The 16,832-nt window shown below is 44.8% G+C and overlaps 1 protein-coding gene across 1 annotated transcript in view; it reads left to right on the top strand.

Annotated features, from left to right (window-relative positions):
* LOC147693307 (vomeronasal type-2 receptor 26-like) overlaps positions 1-6,319 on the top strand; it is a 50,555-nt gene extending 44,236 nt beyond the window's left edge. Inside the window, exon 7 of the mRNA XM_086935918.1 lies at positions 5,421-6,319. Coding sequence (XP_086792044.1) covers positions 5,421-6,319 — 899 coding nt within the window. The remainder of the gene's footprint in view (positions 1-5,420) is intronic.
* Positions 6,320-16,832: the final 10,513 nt, after the last annotated feature.

The raw sequence follows: 16,832 nt of genomic DNA on the forward strand, positions 1-16,832 counted from the left end.
GCTGTAGTTTATGGAAATCTGTCCCATTTCAGCAGCTTTGCTGAAACTGAACAGACAGGCACTTGACGCTGTGCCTGGAAGCACATGGATGGGTGCTTGCATGTTCATTTTCTTGTGTTTCCTGAACACTGCAAATGAACCTTGACGTTTTAAAGGTGTTGATGTGGCCCATGCATGCACTTTGGTTTTTGACGGCGTAAGCTGAGGTAATGAAAAGAATGAATTATATTTCTCCTCATGCATAATATTTATCAAAGCATCAGTGTTGGTGATCAATGGTATTAAACAACCATTTATTTTCAGTGAAATCTTTGGACAATGTTTGGATGACTTTGATGCTTTGACATGTCGTTTTTTCTTTGGCTGATATTTTTCTTCATATGCGGCCAGTTTGGCATGCGCACACTTTTCTGAGGTAAACCTCGACATGGCACAACTATCTTCTACACTTTCACTTGATACTGATCTAGAAGAACTCCTTGGCGATAATTTAGATGACAATCAACTTTGTTCTGTGTCGTTTATTTCACCCACAAGGCCACTTGGCCTTGTGGGTGTACATCGAATGTCACTTCTGGAACGTTACAGCCGACATTTTGTCATCGCACTGTAGTGTAGTTCCTATTTTCCCTATAGGCCCTGTGCATTGGAATAACATAAACAGCAGTTTAGACGTAGGACTGAGGTCTTCTAGGTCTCTACTGACTATGTTAGACTTAATTTAGGTTTGCACCAGCTAGATCAGAGGTCACTGGAAACTTTCTTGACTGAATAGGAAGTGATCAGCTTCCCTGGCTCAGACAAGAAGGGATTCAGTTTCCGACAACCGCATAAACATGACAACTTTGCTCCCTCAGAATAAGAGTCAATCTCTAGAGTCGTGTGAAACAATAGACAGCTATTTCACTCAGTCAGTTGTGCATATTTAATTTCACCAGGGTGCAGAGAATAGAGAGACAGGCGTTTTCAATAAAAGGTATAATTTATTGAGCAGTCTTCCTTCTCATGCAAGAGAAATGAATTGCCACAATTGCAAGACTTGGTATGAAGTAAAGTACGTACAGTAAAAGGAGTATTATGAAAAAATACTGTAAAAGCATTGATATGGTTTCTTAGCCGTAAGACACTTTAAAATGGATAAAATATATATACATATATATATACATAGGCTAACGTGCTCAACTGGTGCTTCTAAAATACGCCTACCCCGGTGTACCTGACCTGAGCCTAATACGTGGGAAGGAGTAAGTAAGTAGCAGTTTAAGTTAAGTAGGTTTTTTTGTCAAAGATCTGTTCAGGAATTCTCTCTAAGGGTTTAGTCAGCACTGTACCTTGGGAATAGAATGTAGGAGGTCTGGTATCTCCCTCTCAGGACCTGATATCCCAGTCACCCGCAAGGGTAGGCTGGAAACGCCGGAGCTGGATTTTCTCGGCAGGAGAAAAGACAGCGTCTTTCTCAGCGCGTCAAAGAGGAGGGGCAGCATCCGTAGGCTTCTCGCTTCTGCTGGGCTCTCGGAAAGTAGATTAGCTGCTCTGCTCCTGAATCACCACCATGTGTTTGCTTAAGGCAACATTGGTATATTTATACCTGAAAGGTGCTGAGTTTGACGTAATGTTTGGACATAAGACGTCAATAAAGATGTCACTAAGAACTGGCCGTTCTTACAGTGCTCGCAGGAGTTCTATTATAAATCAAAACAAAGCAAGCGGGGCTTTCCCAGGTTGCTGGGGGTTTGGTGGGTCGAAAGAACTCAGTGAGCTCTCTAGGAATCTAAGGAAGTAGCTTCTACTGTTTCATGGACTTCAGAGGCGATTTACTGAAATATGGCTCTGATTATTATGCCATTATAGGGATATTTATTGATTATAGCCGTATAGGGACATAAGGTCATAATATTGAATCGGGTTCCTAGATAAAACACATCAGCACCATGACACACTCGCTTTTTCCTTTGCTCTGCAGGCCAACACAAAATGGTTCTCTTTACCGCAACCTTTACATATCTGTCCAATGGTGGCACATTTACCTTCATGTGGAAACTAATATCTACTTCCAAACCACAACTTCTTTTAACATGTGGACATCACCTTTTGTACTTCAGGCTTTGGCTTTGGCCTACTGTTCACACTCATGACTGATTCATTCTGGGCACCTACGGCCTCCATGTCAGCAGCTTGTCTTTGGTATACTCTACAGCTCTGGCAGCCATTAGCACTGACTCCAGACTAAGATTTTCTCTCAGCATTCATCGTTTGAATAAATCTAAGACGTATAGCTTCTTCACCAATAAAATTGATTGATCTTACAATGTTTGATGAGTGTGTCGAGTTTCTCAACAAATTCATTGATGGTTTGCCCATTTTCCGTTGTTCTTGAATGAAAACATATCTTTTGTAATCTACATTGGCAACTGGATTGAATTTGCTATTCAAAGTTTCTTTAATCTTACATTATGTAATTTGATCGTCTTTTTATTATCAGTCTCTTGAAGTGCATCAATGAAATCTTCAAATGTCTCTATCCACACAATCTGTCTATTGCCAATATTTTTCTTTTCAAAAGGTGGTGGTGTTGGTTTCACGAATGCAGCAGTTTTGTAGACCATCACACAACTTAGTGACACCTCTGGTGGATCACTGGGACTTAGTTTAAGCAACCTATCTGTGAGGCCTTGTGACATGTTGGCCTCAGGATCATCTTTAATGACCTGACCTCATCAGAGCCGGTCGCTCCACCCGCCGCGTGGCTCCCCCAGAGTGTGCATGTTTCCCCGCTGCTGTCTCCTGTCCGCCGCTGCCCCCAGGGCTCAGGTGTCCCTGATTGTGCTTTTCTGTGATTCTTCCCATTTTTTTGTGCCTCGCTGCCGCCTGTTGTGCTGTGTTTTTTCACTGCTGTGTTTTTTCTTTTACTACTATTGTGCCCACTATTGCGCTCACAGTGTGATCGTCGTGCCCTGTATTTTCCAGTCTTGTGCCTCTCTGCCGCCTGTTTTCCCACTGTTCTCCCCGCTCCCTGCTGCTGCTCCCCCGCGGCCCCGCCCCCCTTCTTTGTTCCGTATCATCGCCCCCTCCTTGCCGCCACCCCGCTCCCGCCTCCCAGCTGCTCCTCCCTCCCACTGGCTACTTAGGCGGTGGCGCACGCGAAGGGGAGCTGTGACCTGACCTGACCTCGTCAGAGCCTGTCACTCCACCCGCCCCGTGGCTCCCCCAGAGTGCGCCGGTGTCCCCGCTGCTGTCTCCTGTCCGCCGCTGCCCCCAGGGCTCAGGTGTCCCTGATTGTGCTTTTCTGTGATTCTTCCTGGTTTTTTGTGCCTCGCTGCTGCCTGTTGTGCTGTGTTTTTTCACTGCCGTGTTTTTTCTTTTACTACTATTGTGCCCACTATTGTGCTCACTGAGTGATCGTCGTGCCCTGTATTTTCCAGTCTTATGCATCTCTGCCGCCTGTTTTCCCCCTGTTCTCCCCACTTGCCACTCCCTGCCGCTGCACCCCCACGCCCGCCCCCCTTCTTCGTTCTGTATCATCGCCCCCTCCTTGCCGCCACCCCGCTCCTGCCTCCCAGCTGCTCCTCCCTCTCTCTACGCCATATATGGCGGAGCCCATGGGTACGCGCAGCGTTGACGCACAGCGGGCGCGCCGATTGTGTGCCGAAGGCACGCCAAATGCAAGCCAGTCTGCGCCCGTCCACGACCGGACCGCGCCCAACCCCAGGACCCCTGGCCCCCTCTGACGCCAGACCACACGTCAAACCTACGATGCGGCCACCCTCCATGCACTCAACGGCGGCCGGTATCCCGCCTGCCACCAAGCCACCCCGAAACGCACCCACGGACCCTTCGCCTGCCAAGCCTGCTGTTTCACCTGCCTCCCGACCTGCACCACACCCGCCAAGCCAATCACAAGCAGCAACCACCTCAAGTGCATCCTGCTCAACACCCGCTCCATTCACAGACATGCCGTGGAACTCTGGAACCTGCTCGACACAACATCACTGGACGTCGCCTTCTTCACGGAAACCTGGATGAACGCCTCATCAGCGCCCGACATCGCCATCGCCATCCTGGACGGATACAAGATCACCCGGAGGGACTGCGTCAACCAGATAGGAGGAGTCATCGCCATCGTACACAAGAACACCATCCGCATCACGACCAACTACGACGACACCCTCACCGCCGCCGAACACCTCCACTTCCGGATACACACCGACTCCAAGACGACCCTCAGAGGCACCCTCATCTACAGACCCCGGGACCGCGCACACAATTCAGCGAAAACATTGCAGACTTCATCAGCCCGCACGCCCTCGCCTCCTCGGACTACATCCTCCTAGGGGACCTCAACTTCCACCTGGAGAACAACAATGACAGCAACACCACTACCCTGCTGGACAACCTCGCCAACCTCGGACTCAAGCAACTGGTGAACACCTCCACCCACTACGCCGGCCACACGCTTGACCCAGTCTTCTCCTCCAGCAACCACATCGCCTTCAGCCACTCCACCGGACTTCACTGGACTGACCACAGCTGCGTCCACTTCAGCTTCAGAAGGACCACGACCCACCACCACCGGCAACTGGCTCCTCGCAGGAGCTGGAACAAGATCACCACCAACCAGCTCACTACCTCCCTCAGACAGAACCCGCCGCCAGCACAACGGACCCCAACAAAGCAGCCAGCAACCTCACACAGTGGATCACCAACTGCGCAGATGACCTCGCACCACTGAAGACCCCTCACAGCAGGCCCGGCAGCAAGAAAGCCTCCTGGTTCACCGACGAACTTACGAACTCCAAGAAAACTGCCGCACCCTCAAAAAAGCCTGGTGCATCAACCAGACCACAACAACATGACAGCCCTGAAGCACGCCGACAGCTGATCCGCACCACCAAGAAGACAGCATTCAGAGAATGACTGGACAACAACGCCCACAACAGCAAGGAACTCTTCGGCATCTCCCTGTAACTTCACCAGTGGCGTACTGCTTCAAATGCATTAAAGAGTTTGTGCATTCATTTGAATTCCCTGCACAAGTCTGTCCCAGTATGTTGCACATAAAAACCTACACACAGCTGTGGAGTTTAAGAGTATGGGATAGTTCAGCATAACAAATGTAGGGAAATCCTACCTTAGCTTGAACCGTTAACTCAGATCACATCCATGAAAATAAACAGTAGTAAAAAACGTATTTGTCACACACAAGTACACAAAGGAATAATGGTGGTGTGAAAACCTAACAATGGCATTAATAGAAGCTAATACATATACTGAGTTGTCCACTGACACATTCTATATTCTTTTATTAATACAACAGAATCTACAATTGGTGAAAGCCCAGTAGTGACTCAAAGTCATTGAGTATTAATGTTTTGCAAACTTTGTAATAAATGCTAACTTTATTTTCCAAATCATTTTTACAGATCTTGCCAGCTGTTTGAAATGTCCAATGCACCAATGGTCCAATGAAAAAAGAGATCAGTGTTTCCTCAAAATGACTGAGTTCCTGTCCTTTGAAGAACCTCTGGGTCTGGCACTCACTAGTTCTGCTGCCTGTTTAACCATGCTTGCAGCTTCAGTACTTTGCATCTTCATCAAGTACAGAAACACTCCTATAGTCAAAGCCAACAACCGCGGACTCAGTTACCTACTCCTCGTCGCCCTCATGTGCTGCTTTCTCTGCTCCTTCATATTCATTGGCCGTCCCACAAGGGCCTCCTGCATGCTGCGACAGACTGTCTTTGGGGTCATTTTTTCCATTAGTGTCTCCACTGTTCTGGCTAAAACGATTGTTGTAGTTATTGCCTTCAAGGCAACCAATCCTAGTAGCCCTGCAAGGAGGTATCTAGATTTCAAGATACCTATGTCTATAGTAGTGTTGCCTTCTCTGGTGCAACTTCATATCTGTGCTGTTTGGTTGCTTACATATCCCCCATTCCCAGAATTGAACAACCAATTATATAATGAAAAGATTATCTATGAGTGTAACGAAGGGGACACCACCTTCTTCTACTGCATGCTGGGATACATGGGCCTCCTGGCCACAGTCAGCTTTATAGTGGCCTTTCTCGCAAGGAATCTGCCTGGAAGCTTCAACGAGGCCAAGCTGATCACCTTCAGTATGCTGGTGTTTGTCAGTGTGTGGATCTCCTTCATCCCAGCATACCTGAGCACACGGGGGAAGTACATGGTGGCCGTGGAGGTGTTCGCCATCCTGTGCTCCAGTGCTGGACTGCTCGGCTGTATATTCATACCCAAGTGTTACATCATTCTTGTAAGACCTGAAAGAAACTCCAGAAAATATATTACAGCAAAATCATAATTTGGTATTAAATGTTTATAGTAACAAACATTGATGGGGGGAGAAGAGATCTACATTCATTAAAGTAATTTGAATAATTGTAACAAATCGAAATTAAGAAAATCAAGAAAGTTATGAGTTTTATTTGCAAACTGAGTTATGCAGTATTAGCGTTGGTTTTAAATATTAAATACAATGAATGGCACATCTATATCAAGTTCTCAGTCATTTTTCTGGTGATATATCTGACCATTTTCTCACATGAAACGAGTACAATAGTTCAAAAGTATTAATAGAACGTTTATTCATTTTGGAACCAATTAAGTACTTCAAAAGTTGTTTACAACATCTACATCTTCCCAGGAACAAACACATTCTACTGACTGAATTTGACTAATTGAATTCAACACGTGTTTCAAAAATGTTTTTTAAGACTGAAAATAACCTTCTGGAGGATAATATAAATTATGTTTATTCATACAGAGTGTTCCGAAAGTCAGATTAAACGCCCTATTCATTTTAGGGGAAAATAAAAAGTATATGACAATTGTTTCAGACAACCGCACATTTAACAAGCTCTTCCTCAGGACAAGTGGATTTGCATTGCATTTAAGTTTCTTTTATTAGACACACAGTGTACAGCTCTAAAACCTGGGAGTTACACTTGGAGATAGAGGTGTGTAGTCATAAAAGAAATGACAAAGAGAACTTCAACAAAATGGGTTGTCTGAAAATTCTTTTAACTGTAACTGAGTGGAGTCTGTGAGTGTATTTCTTGATTGGCAGAGGATATGGCAATTAATAGGAAGACATCCATCATATACGGAATGTGTTACATTTATAACTATACATTGAATGGGACGTATATTTGATTTAAGCATGTCCATTTCTGAAATTGTTAGTGTTCATTTCCTGCCTCAATAGATGGCACAGAAACAAACACACTTAATAGTGTTTTCAAACTTTCTTTGGGCCTTTACTGAAGCTTGATTTCCTACTAGTGTTAAATCGTGTTCCTGGTTATAATCAAGCCTTCAAACTTGGAAGTGGATTCCTAATCATATATCTAATAAGATATCTCTCACCCCCAAAAGATTAGTATTATAAGACACAAGAAGCCAGTGAAACTTGCATCTTATGGAGGCAAACATACTACTGTATCTGTTGTGTGTCAGATTTGTGAAAATCAGTGGAACATACGGTGTGCCGAGGTAGTCAAAAGCCTCTTCAACCCAAATCAATGATCACCCTAGGTGTTACATTTATTTAGTTTAGAGACCAAATATTCACCATTTCACATACTCCTCTACATTTTATTTTTATATTATAAAGTGTATGACCAATGGTATTGTTTCTCTGGTCACATTTAGAGTTTGTCAGTTGTAAGGCACTCACGGACAATAATAAATATCCCGCTGCAGTGCACTTACAGTTTAGAGGTGGGGAAATGGCCTACTTTCTAATGGCATGGGGAAGCATAGGTCCATCAGTCACAATGCTGTCAGCTTTTCACATTGGAAGGCATATCCTAAAAAGGATGGCCCTACCAATTCAGTCTTTTTTTTTGTTCACAAAGAGTTAAAAAACAAAAACATAAAACACTCTAACATGCTGGTAAAACAAGTGCACGCGGATCCAGTTCATTGTTTTTTGTTTCCAGAAAAAAACAACTTTGAGGCATTGCTGGTTTACTACTAAAACAGGGGCATATTAGCAAGGGCGTGCGATGAATATCGCTAATCGCGCTCAGCGCATATTTTTTCATCGCCGTCTATCGCTGGATTCTATCACCGAGATAGTGCGTTATTACCAACGTATATTTCCAATGCAATAAAGGATCCAGCGATATAGCAGCAAAATCCACCAAAAACACAAGTAAAACAGCGATAAAACTATTATCGCTAATATAAAGCTTGCTAATAGGTAGGGTAGGATTCAGCATTAGAATCCTCCTCCCATTGAGGATAAAGTTTAAGTCTGGATTTTAGCAGGCGTAAAAATTCCTGCGATAACACCGGTTAGCGCAACTTTTCTCATCACTAATAGGTGTTAGGTCTGTTAGTGGCTGTTTCCGTGGTCTTTTGGTCAGGAACGCCTACTTTGCATGTCATTAGCGTTAAATATCCCCCAAAATGGTCGCTTTCGGCAGAAAGCTGTCGCTAACAGCTATTAGCGACAGCTTGCTGATAGGGCGAATAAAATATCGCCGCTTTAGCGGCAAACAGTACTACTAAAGCGGCGAAGACGCCCTTGCTAATATGCCCCAAAATTTGGTCAGCTATCATGATATGGCAACAGCAGCTAGGCTGGCATTTCACTTTAGTAAAAAAGTGCTCATGCCATTTTGAGTGCTAAGTCTAAAAGATACCTATGTTACTACTGGGGAATTCTGTATATGGGGAACAGGTTGCCAGTGAGTTACTTGGGGTAGGAACTTGACTACTTGTATTGTATTGTATTGTATATTGGATTTATATAGCGCTTATCACCCAGGGGTCTCTAAGCGCTTGCCTTGGGAACCCGTCCTGGCTTTTCCCTGTGAGATAGCCCCTACAGGGCATCCCCAAGGTGAAAGCCAGGCATCCCGCCGCAGGGGGGCCGTTGTGGAGATTAAGCAAGCTTAATGCCCAGATTTGCAGAGTGTGAACCCATGATTAGGTCAGGCACCGAAGCGAGAATTATCGAGTACATGGACATTTGAGCTCAAGACCCTGCCGCGTCGGGGATTGAACCCTGGTCCCGGGCTGACCTCTGCTTCAGGGTCTGCCTGCTCTAACCAGTGAGACACACTTCTCCACACACTTGGTGGGTTGATGGAGACCTCTCTTGGCCTACAAGACACTTATCTTTCTAAATGAACAAGCTGAAAAATATATTTTTTAATAATAGTTTGTTTTAGCATACAGGTTTTTTACAGTTGTTTTTTCTTTGTTTTATTACCTTCGGAAGGATAAATGGCTAAGTTTGTGCTGTTGTGATTTGAAACATCTGTGACCAATGAGCTTGAAAAATATCTGGGAAGCAAGTCCTTAAATTTGTGCTATCTTAGCAGAGGGAGGTGAGGTAACATTGTGACATCCACTTGTATACTATTTAGTTTTAAAACCTGATGACAGAGTTCCTCTGAACTCACTGTTCACCACCCTGTTTTGAGGTGGTAAAACCATTGGGTCTTTCGCCAGGTGCAGACCCATCCAGCTCCACTTGTAGAAACCCTTCTGCACGGGGTCTGCTACTGCAGGACCGCGGGTTCAATGGAATGTTTATTGCCAATCTTCCCTGATCAGGTCTCCTATATGAGGCATAATAATTCCAGGCAGAGAATGTTAAAATGTATCTGTGGTTTACTCTCGTTATTCAGTGGACAAATCTTCACCAAAGTAATGCATGTCAAGTAGGGAGCAATCTCCTATGGAAGTTTTCCCTGTGTTTTGGAAAAGGGTAGCAGAGGTCACCACCAGGTCATCCATGAGTTCTAAATTACCTAATGAAAACCTTTTTGAACACAGAATCAAAAAGTCATAGGTGGAGAAGTATTGTACAGTCTCTATGCCATTCTAGACACATGAATAGTCGATATAGATTTAATGCCCTATGTTATAATGGAAAAAAGTCATCTTGATGAAATGTGAAGGTAGGAATATGGTTAACCATGATAGTTTACCCCATATAAACTATGGATAACCATAGTATGTCAATAAACCTAAAACGAAAACACCCTATGATGCAAATTTCCAAAATTATTTCTCCCAATTGGAGATGCAGTTACAGTGACCCCAAAGGGATGATTGACAGAATATTGAAAACAACAGTACCTTGCAACAAAAATATGGTGTCAAAACTATTGATTACAAATAAATTACAAATATATTGTGTCCCTATAATGATAATGGTAAGTACAAAAATATTGATATCATTCAAAAACAAAAATGATTTGTAATATATATAGCTTAAATTAGTTTAAAATATTTAATAAACAATATTAATATAATGTATTGAAATAATGTAAAATAATTTGTAAAACTATATATATATCAGTGATGTCACTGAACATGTCATGAGTGATGTAATATGTGAGGTCGTAGGCAGTGTATTGCGGGCGGGCGTTATTGTTAGCTCACCTAACTATAACTGCTGAATTTCTCTGCTTTGTACAAGTGCAACCTGAGCCTAACTATAACGTCTCTGTAACCTTTTGTTTTCTCAGTGAACATATATATATATATATATATATCCATACTAATATAATAAAGAGAGAGCCCAAACCTTTGAGGCGGGTAATCTCAGGAACCACAGCACCAATCACAACACCCAATGCAGCGTTGGAAAGGGCAGTTGCAGAAGAAGGACATAGGCTATGCAGAAGCCCACCATATACATTTAAAAGGTAAAAGAAACATGCCAGCAAAGTAGTCCCTTGTGGGCGTGTCTGTGTTGTGCTGTGGGCGTGTGCTGGGGGCGTGACAAACGCTGGGGGGGTGTGGTACGTTCCGCCCTTCATGCCATGTCTCATATCGTGTGCTAATCCCACCCTGCTCCCTTTAAATACCCCTGCACCCCATAATCATAACCCACCCTTACTCCTTAAAATACCCCAACACCCTCAAACACTATGGGCCCGATTCACAGAACTAACTTAAGACAAAATCCTAAACTTACTACTTTTGGTATTCACAGAAGTTAGGATTTTGTCTTAAGACACACTTAAGACAGACTTAAGACAGACTTAAGACAAACGTAAGACAAAATCCTAACTTAAGTCTGTCTTAAGACAAAATCCTAACTTCTGTGAATACCAAAAGTAGTAAGTTTAGGATTTTGTCTTAAGTTAGTTCTGTGAATCGGGCCCTAACCCATCTTAACCCTATAAATATACCCTCTACCCCAAAACCCAAACCTATCCCTAAACCCTAAAAATACCCCTGTACCCCAAAACCCAAACCTAGCCCTGAACCCTGTAAATACCACTGTACCTCAAAACCCAAACCTACCCCTAAATCCTAAAAATACCCCTGTACCCCAAAACCCAAACCTAGCCCAGAACCCAAAAAATACCACTGTACCCCAAAACCCAAACCTAACCCTGAACCCTTAAAATACCCCTGTAACCCAAAACCCAAACCTAGCCCTGAACCCTAAAAATACCCCTGTACCCCAAAACCCATACCTATCCCTAAACCCTAAAACTACCCCTGTACCCCATAACCCAAAAGTATATCTGAACCCTTAAAATACCCAAACACCCCAAAACATATACCTCAGTACCCCAAAACATATACCCTATACCCATACTTACCTTATCCAAACATTAAAAAAACATGCTTTTACCATTCATGCATTTACAACGAATTTCGTTGTAAATGTATGCGTGGTAAAAGCATATAAAATGTAATGCCATGCATTATAATGGCATTGCGGAGTCATGGTACTTTCGTAATGAAAGTATACGGAGTGATGGTATGCGGAAAGAAAGTTGAGGAATAATGGGTGTTTACCCTCCCCCGGTAAGTACATTGGTGGCACAGCGGCCCACATCTCCAGCAACATACTCATATTTTTTCACCACCCATTTGAAAAATGCACAGGTCTCTCTCATTGATGGCCAGCACCGACATACACTTTTAGACACACCTCCCGCCACAAGTTCTAGAATTGCGAACTTTAGAGCTGGGGAGCTACGTTCGAATCTCAGCATCAGCTCAACATCCTGTGATTCCAGGCAAATCGCTTTGTCTCCCCGTGCCTACCACAAATGAATGTGTTCTTCTGTAATGTCAATTGTGCTCATGCCATGTTGTCGAGTTCGCGCTATATAATATTACAAGGAAAAATAAAGTAGGGAAACTCGAGTTCACACACTTCTGAACGCGCACTCTTAAGTGCATCATCAGTGCCCCGTGAATCGGAGCGTTTCACAGGCCTGTCACAGATAAGAAATGCTATCAAAACAAAATCCTACAAAACAATATACTACTAGCTGGCAGCAATTCATACCCGGACAACGTCGGGACGGCTGCTAGTATATGTATATAGATAGATAGATAGATAGATAGATAGATAGATAGATAGATAGATAGATAGATAGATAGATAGATAGATAGATAGATAGATAGATAGATAGATAGATAGATAGATAGATAGATAGATAGATCCTTCAACACATATGCGCGACTGGGGACCCCCGACCCTGATAGGGCGGCTCAGCACCATGGGACCAAAGTGTCCCTCTAAATTACCTGCAGCACACATGAAAGAAGCTGAGGCCCAACTTCAAGGATCAAAGCGCTGTAATGAGCAGCAAGCGTCAGCAATGTTCTATCTGGACATGTTTCAGCTTTATATCAGCCTTAATCATTTGAGCAATCACTGGGGTCATGTGACCAAATCTAAAGGCGGACTGCTTATTGATTCTGTAGTCCGTATTCCTCAACTTGCCAGATTGCACCATGGAAGGTAATGTCCCTCTTTTTCAAAATTGCAGTGCATTAGTTTGCAGGTCATCATTTCAATATACTAATAATGTATATTCTTCCATTGTGCTTTGCCCATTAATGAAACTAAAATTGAAACCTCTCTATATAAAAAAACAAGTATTCAAAGATTTTAGGAAAAGTATTGAAGTCTGGGGATAGTAATAAATATAATCTTCTCACTCCACTTTACAACAATAGTGAAAGAGTTGGACTTCGGAGGGGTAAGAGTTACGGTTCCCATTCCAGTTCATACAACAGTAGGGAAAGCGTTGGATTTCAGAGGGGTTAAATGTACTATTCCCACTCCAGTCTGTGCAACTGTAGGTAAAGCCTTGGACTTCAGCTGGGTAAGATTTATTATTCACACTCTAGTCTGTACAACAGCTTTGGACTTCAGAGGAATTGAATTTACTATTCCCACTCCAGTCTGTCCACCAGTAGGGTAAGTCCTTCATTCCAAACACATTACATATTCGAATAAACTAATTAATGTAGAAAAAAATTGAAACTCTTAATATGAACATTATTAATTAATACCCAAAAAACTTAAATGTATATATAACTAAAAAAATAGAATTAAACAATTTACACAAGTATTATTATTATTATTATTATTATTATTATTATTATTGATAAACCATTTAAAAAATAGTTATCGGGGCGTGGCCAAGATGGCGGGGTAGGCGGACGTGTTCTTCCCGAGCTACCGCACCACGCAATCCACCAAACAAAGCGGCCGCCATCTGGGCAGGCGTGTGCGCTGACCACGCCCCCGGTGAGGCCACGCCCCCTCTTTTCAGGGATAAATGTGCACGTACAGGAAGCGCAGCGGACGAGCGCAGACGGGCGCGCCTAAGGCAAGCCCGTCTGCGCCCGTCATCACCAAGACATCGCCTCTCGCCAGTCCCCCTGCACAAAATACCCCATTTCGAGTCAGCTATGACAGAGATCATCTCCATGCACTAAACGCCAAAACTAGATGCAACAAGCTCGAAGGCTGCCTCGGACTAACTGCACTTCACTGTGAGTCCTGTAGTTTTGCTACGCCCCTGCCCAGCCCGGTAAGCTGTACAGCGGCGATACCTAAGCTGCCCTCCCTCCGGGTTCTACAACTGAATGTTAGATCTCTCGTAAAGCACCATGCAGAAGTCAATACCCTCATTACGGACGAAAACCCAGATATTCTGTTCATATGTGAAACCTGGCTCCATAACGACCAAACTAGCATTTTAAATCTTACGCTGCCAAACGGTTTCTCCATGAAACTGGTCAACAGAGACTCTAGGGGCGGGGGAATAGCCGTTGTATATCGAACAACATACAACTGCTCCTTCACCAAAGAAGAAATCTGGGGTTGCGAATGCGCACGCTTCAAGATTGCCACCTGCCCGCAATTCACTCTCTCTGGCCTTTACATCTACCGGCCACCAGGCCCCTCCGCCAGATTTATTGAGGAACTCTTGGAACTTGCTCACACCTTGGCAGTCTCTTCCCCCAACTTCACCATTTTGGGTGATCTCAATCTCCATTTCGACTCCACCACTGATTCCATTATCAAAAACCTGCTAGCCGACATCACGGCCTTGCAGTTAAACTCCCTGGTTCACTCCCCCACCCACATTGCTGGATCCCGTTTTCTCTAACTTATCGGAAGCCACGGCTGACCCCCCTGAACCCATGGGCTGGACTGATCACTTTCTTGTTAAACTAACCATTATGGCAAAAAAACCGCCCCCCAAAGCCGCGGCCAACCCCAGCCACAAACGACCATGGCACAAACTCGTCTCCGGAGACCTCATCAACCACTTAGGAGAATTCCACCTCCCTGATGAGAACAGCGATATTAACACAGTATACGCGGCCTTCCACGATTGGATTGTCACAGGGCTTGACGCCTTAATTCCGGCCAAATGGACCAAAACCCGCAGTTCCCCCTCTAACCCATGGTACAATGACTCACTCAAAACATTACGGAAAGAGTGCAAAAAAGCCGAACGCGAGTGGAGGAAAAACTATTTAGACAGTGATAAAACCCTTTACCTATCTAAACTTCGCACTTACCACAAGGCGATTCGCACTACTCGAGCCTCCTTCTACGCAAAGGAAATCGAACGCAGCTCCAATCCCACCAAAACCATCTTCAACTTAGTCCAAAGTCTCCAGAAAATCCCCAATCCAGGCTCTTGCATCACCTCCTTGAAACAATGCGAAGACCTTGCCACCTTTTTCATTGAAAAAGTGAGGAAGATCTACACGTCCTTCCCGCAAGACGATGCTACGCCCACTAATATCCCCCACTCGGCGGCAGAGACATCAAAACTGTTAAGAATACCTGACATATCCCTCGACGACCTTTCTAAACTGTGTAGACAGGTCAAGTCTGGTTCCCCAGCAGACCCTATGCGACCGTCCAAATTCTTGGAATCACTTGACTTCTTCCTCCCCCCGCTTGCCAAACTACTCAATCTTTCCTTTTCCTCAGCGGTGGTCCCCACCTGTTGGAAATCTGCATGGGTTTCACCCATCATCAAAAAACCCACATTGGATCCCAAAAAACCAGAAAATGTCCGGCCCATTTCACTGCTCCCCTGGACGTCAAAACTGGCTGAAGCTCACGTTAACAAAATATTATCCCACCACATGCAGCAAAACCATGTCCTGGACCCTTCCCAAAACGGCTTCAGACCAGGTCACAGCACCGAGTCGGCTCTGTTGACCACTACGGAGCACCTTCGAGGTATCCTGGACGCCGGTCAAAGTGCCGCGCTGATCCTGTTGGATCTCAGCGCGGCCTTTGACACGGTCTCACACAACATCTTGCTGAAACGACTTGAGGCCATAGGGATTGGCGAATTAGCTCTTGAATGGTTCCAGTCCTTCTTAAAAGACAGGTCCTTTCGAGTTTCAGCCCCACCCTACATCTCTCAAACCCATTCCATCGGACAAGGAGTCCCCCAGGGGTCGGCGCTTAGCCCATCCCTTTTTAATCTATACGTCCAGCCTCTCGCAGTGGTGGCAAAAGAGTGGGACCTCACGCTGTTGTCGTACGCTGACGACACACAGCTGGTCATCACACTCTCAGAAGGCCTATCACCGTCGGCAACCAAATTCAGAGATGGCCTAGCAGCAGTCGCACAGTGGATGACACTCAACTGCTTGCAGCTAAATGCCGGGAAAACTGAGGTTCTTCTCCTGGGAAAAAACCCCAGCCATTGGAGCGATCATTGGTGGCCCTCTGTGCTTGGCCCCACCCCCGTGCCAAAAAATGTTGTCAAAAACTTAGGTGTCTGGCTCGACCCCTCACTTAACTTTCAGTCCCACACGAAGAAAGTGGCAGCTACGTGTGTGGGTCTAATGAGGAGCCTCAACCCCATACTTGGATTTTTTGACTCCAAAACCCGCCAGCTCATCATTCAATCTATGATCCTTGCCCGGCTGGACTATGCCAATGTCTTACTCTTAGGGGCAAACAAAGCAGAACTAGCAAGGCTGCAACGTATCCAAAACTCGGCCGCCAGAGCAGTGGTTGGTCTCCCACGTAGGTGCTCTGCCAGAACCACCATCCGCAATTTACACTGGCTACCAATTGAATCTCGCAATCACTTCAAAACCCTTACCATGGCATTTAAAATCCTCAACTCTGATTGTCCTGAACTCCTACGCCCGCTTCTGGTGCCCTACACTCCCCAGCGCACCCTGCGCTCACTGGGACAACACCTCGTGATGGTCCCCCGAACTAAGCTCTGTAGAACGGGTGGACGTTCCTTCAAAGTCTTAGGGGCTAAACTATGGAACTCCCTACCTCCACACATCCGTACCCAAACCAATCTGATTGCTTTCCGAAAGGAACTCAAAACCCATCTCTTCTCTGTCATCTAATTCCTCTGTTGGTTTCCCCTTCTCCTCAGGTACTGGTTAGGTTAGCGCCGGGACGCTCCGTTGCTGGGGCAGCTGTTGCGCTTTAACAAATAAATAACATAACATAACATAACATGCAATGGGGCCCCTTGATGCAAATGGATTTCTACTGGCAGTGCAGCGAGCATGCCTATACCAGAATG

The sequence above is a fragment of the Lissotriton vulgaris genome, chromosome 8, assembly GCF_964263255.1.
Source record: "Lissotriton vulgaris chromosome 8, aLisVul1.2, whole genome shotgun sequence".
Taxonomy (NCBI): Eukaryota; Metazoa; Chordata; class Amphibia; order Caudata; family Salamandridae; genus Lissotriton; species Lissotriton vulgaris.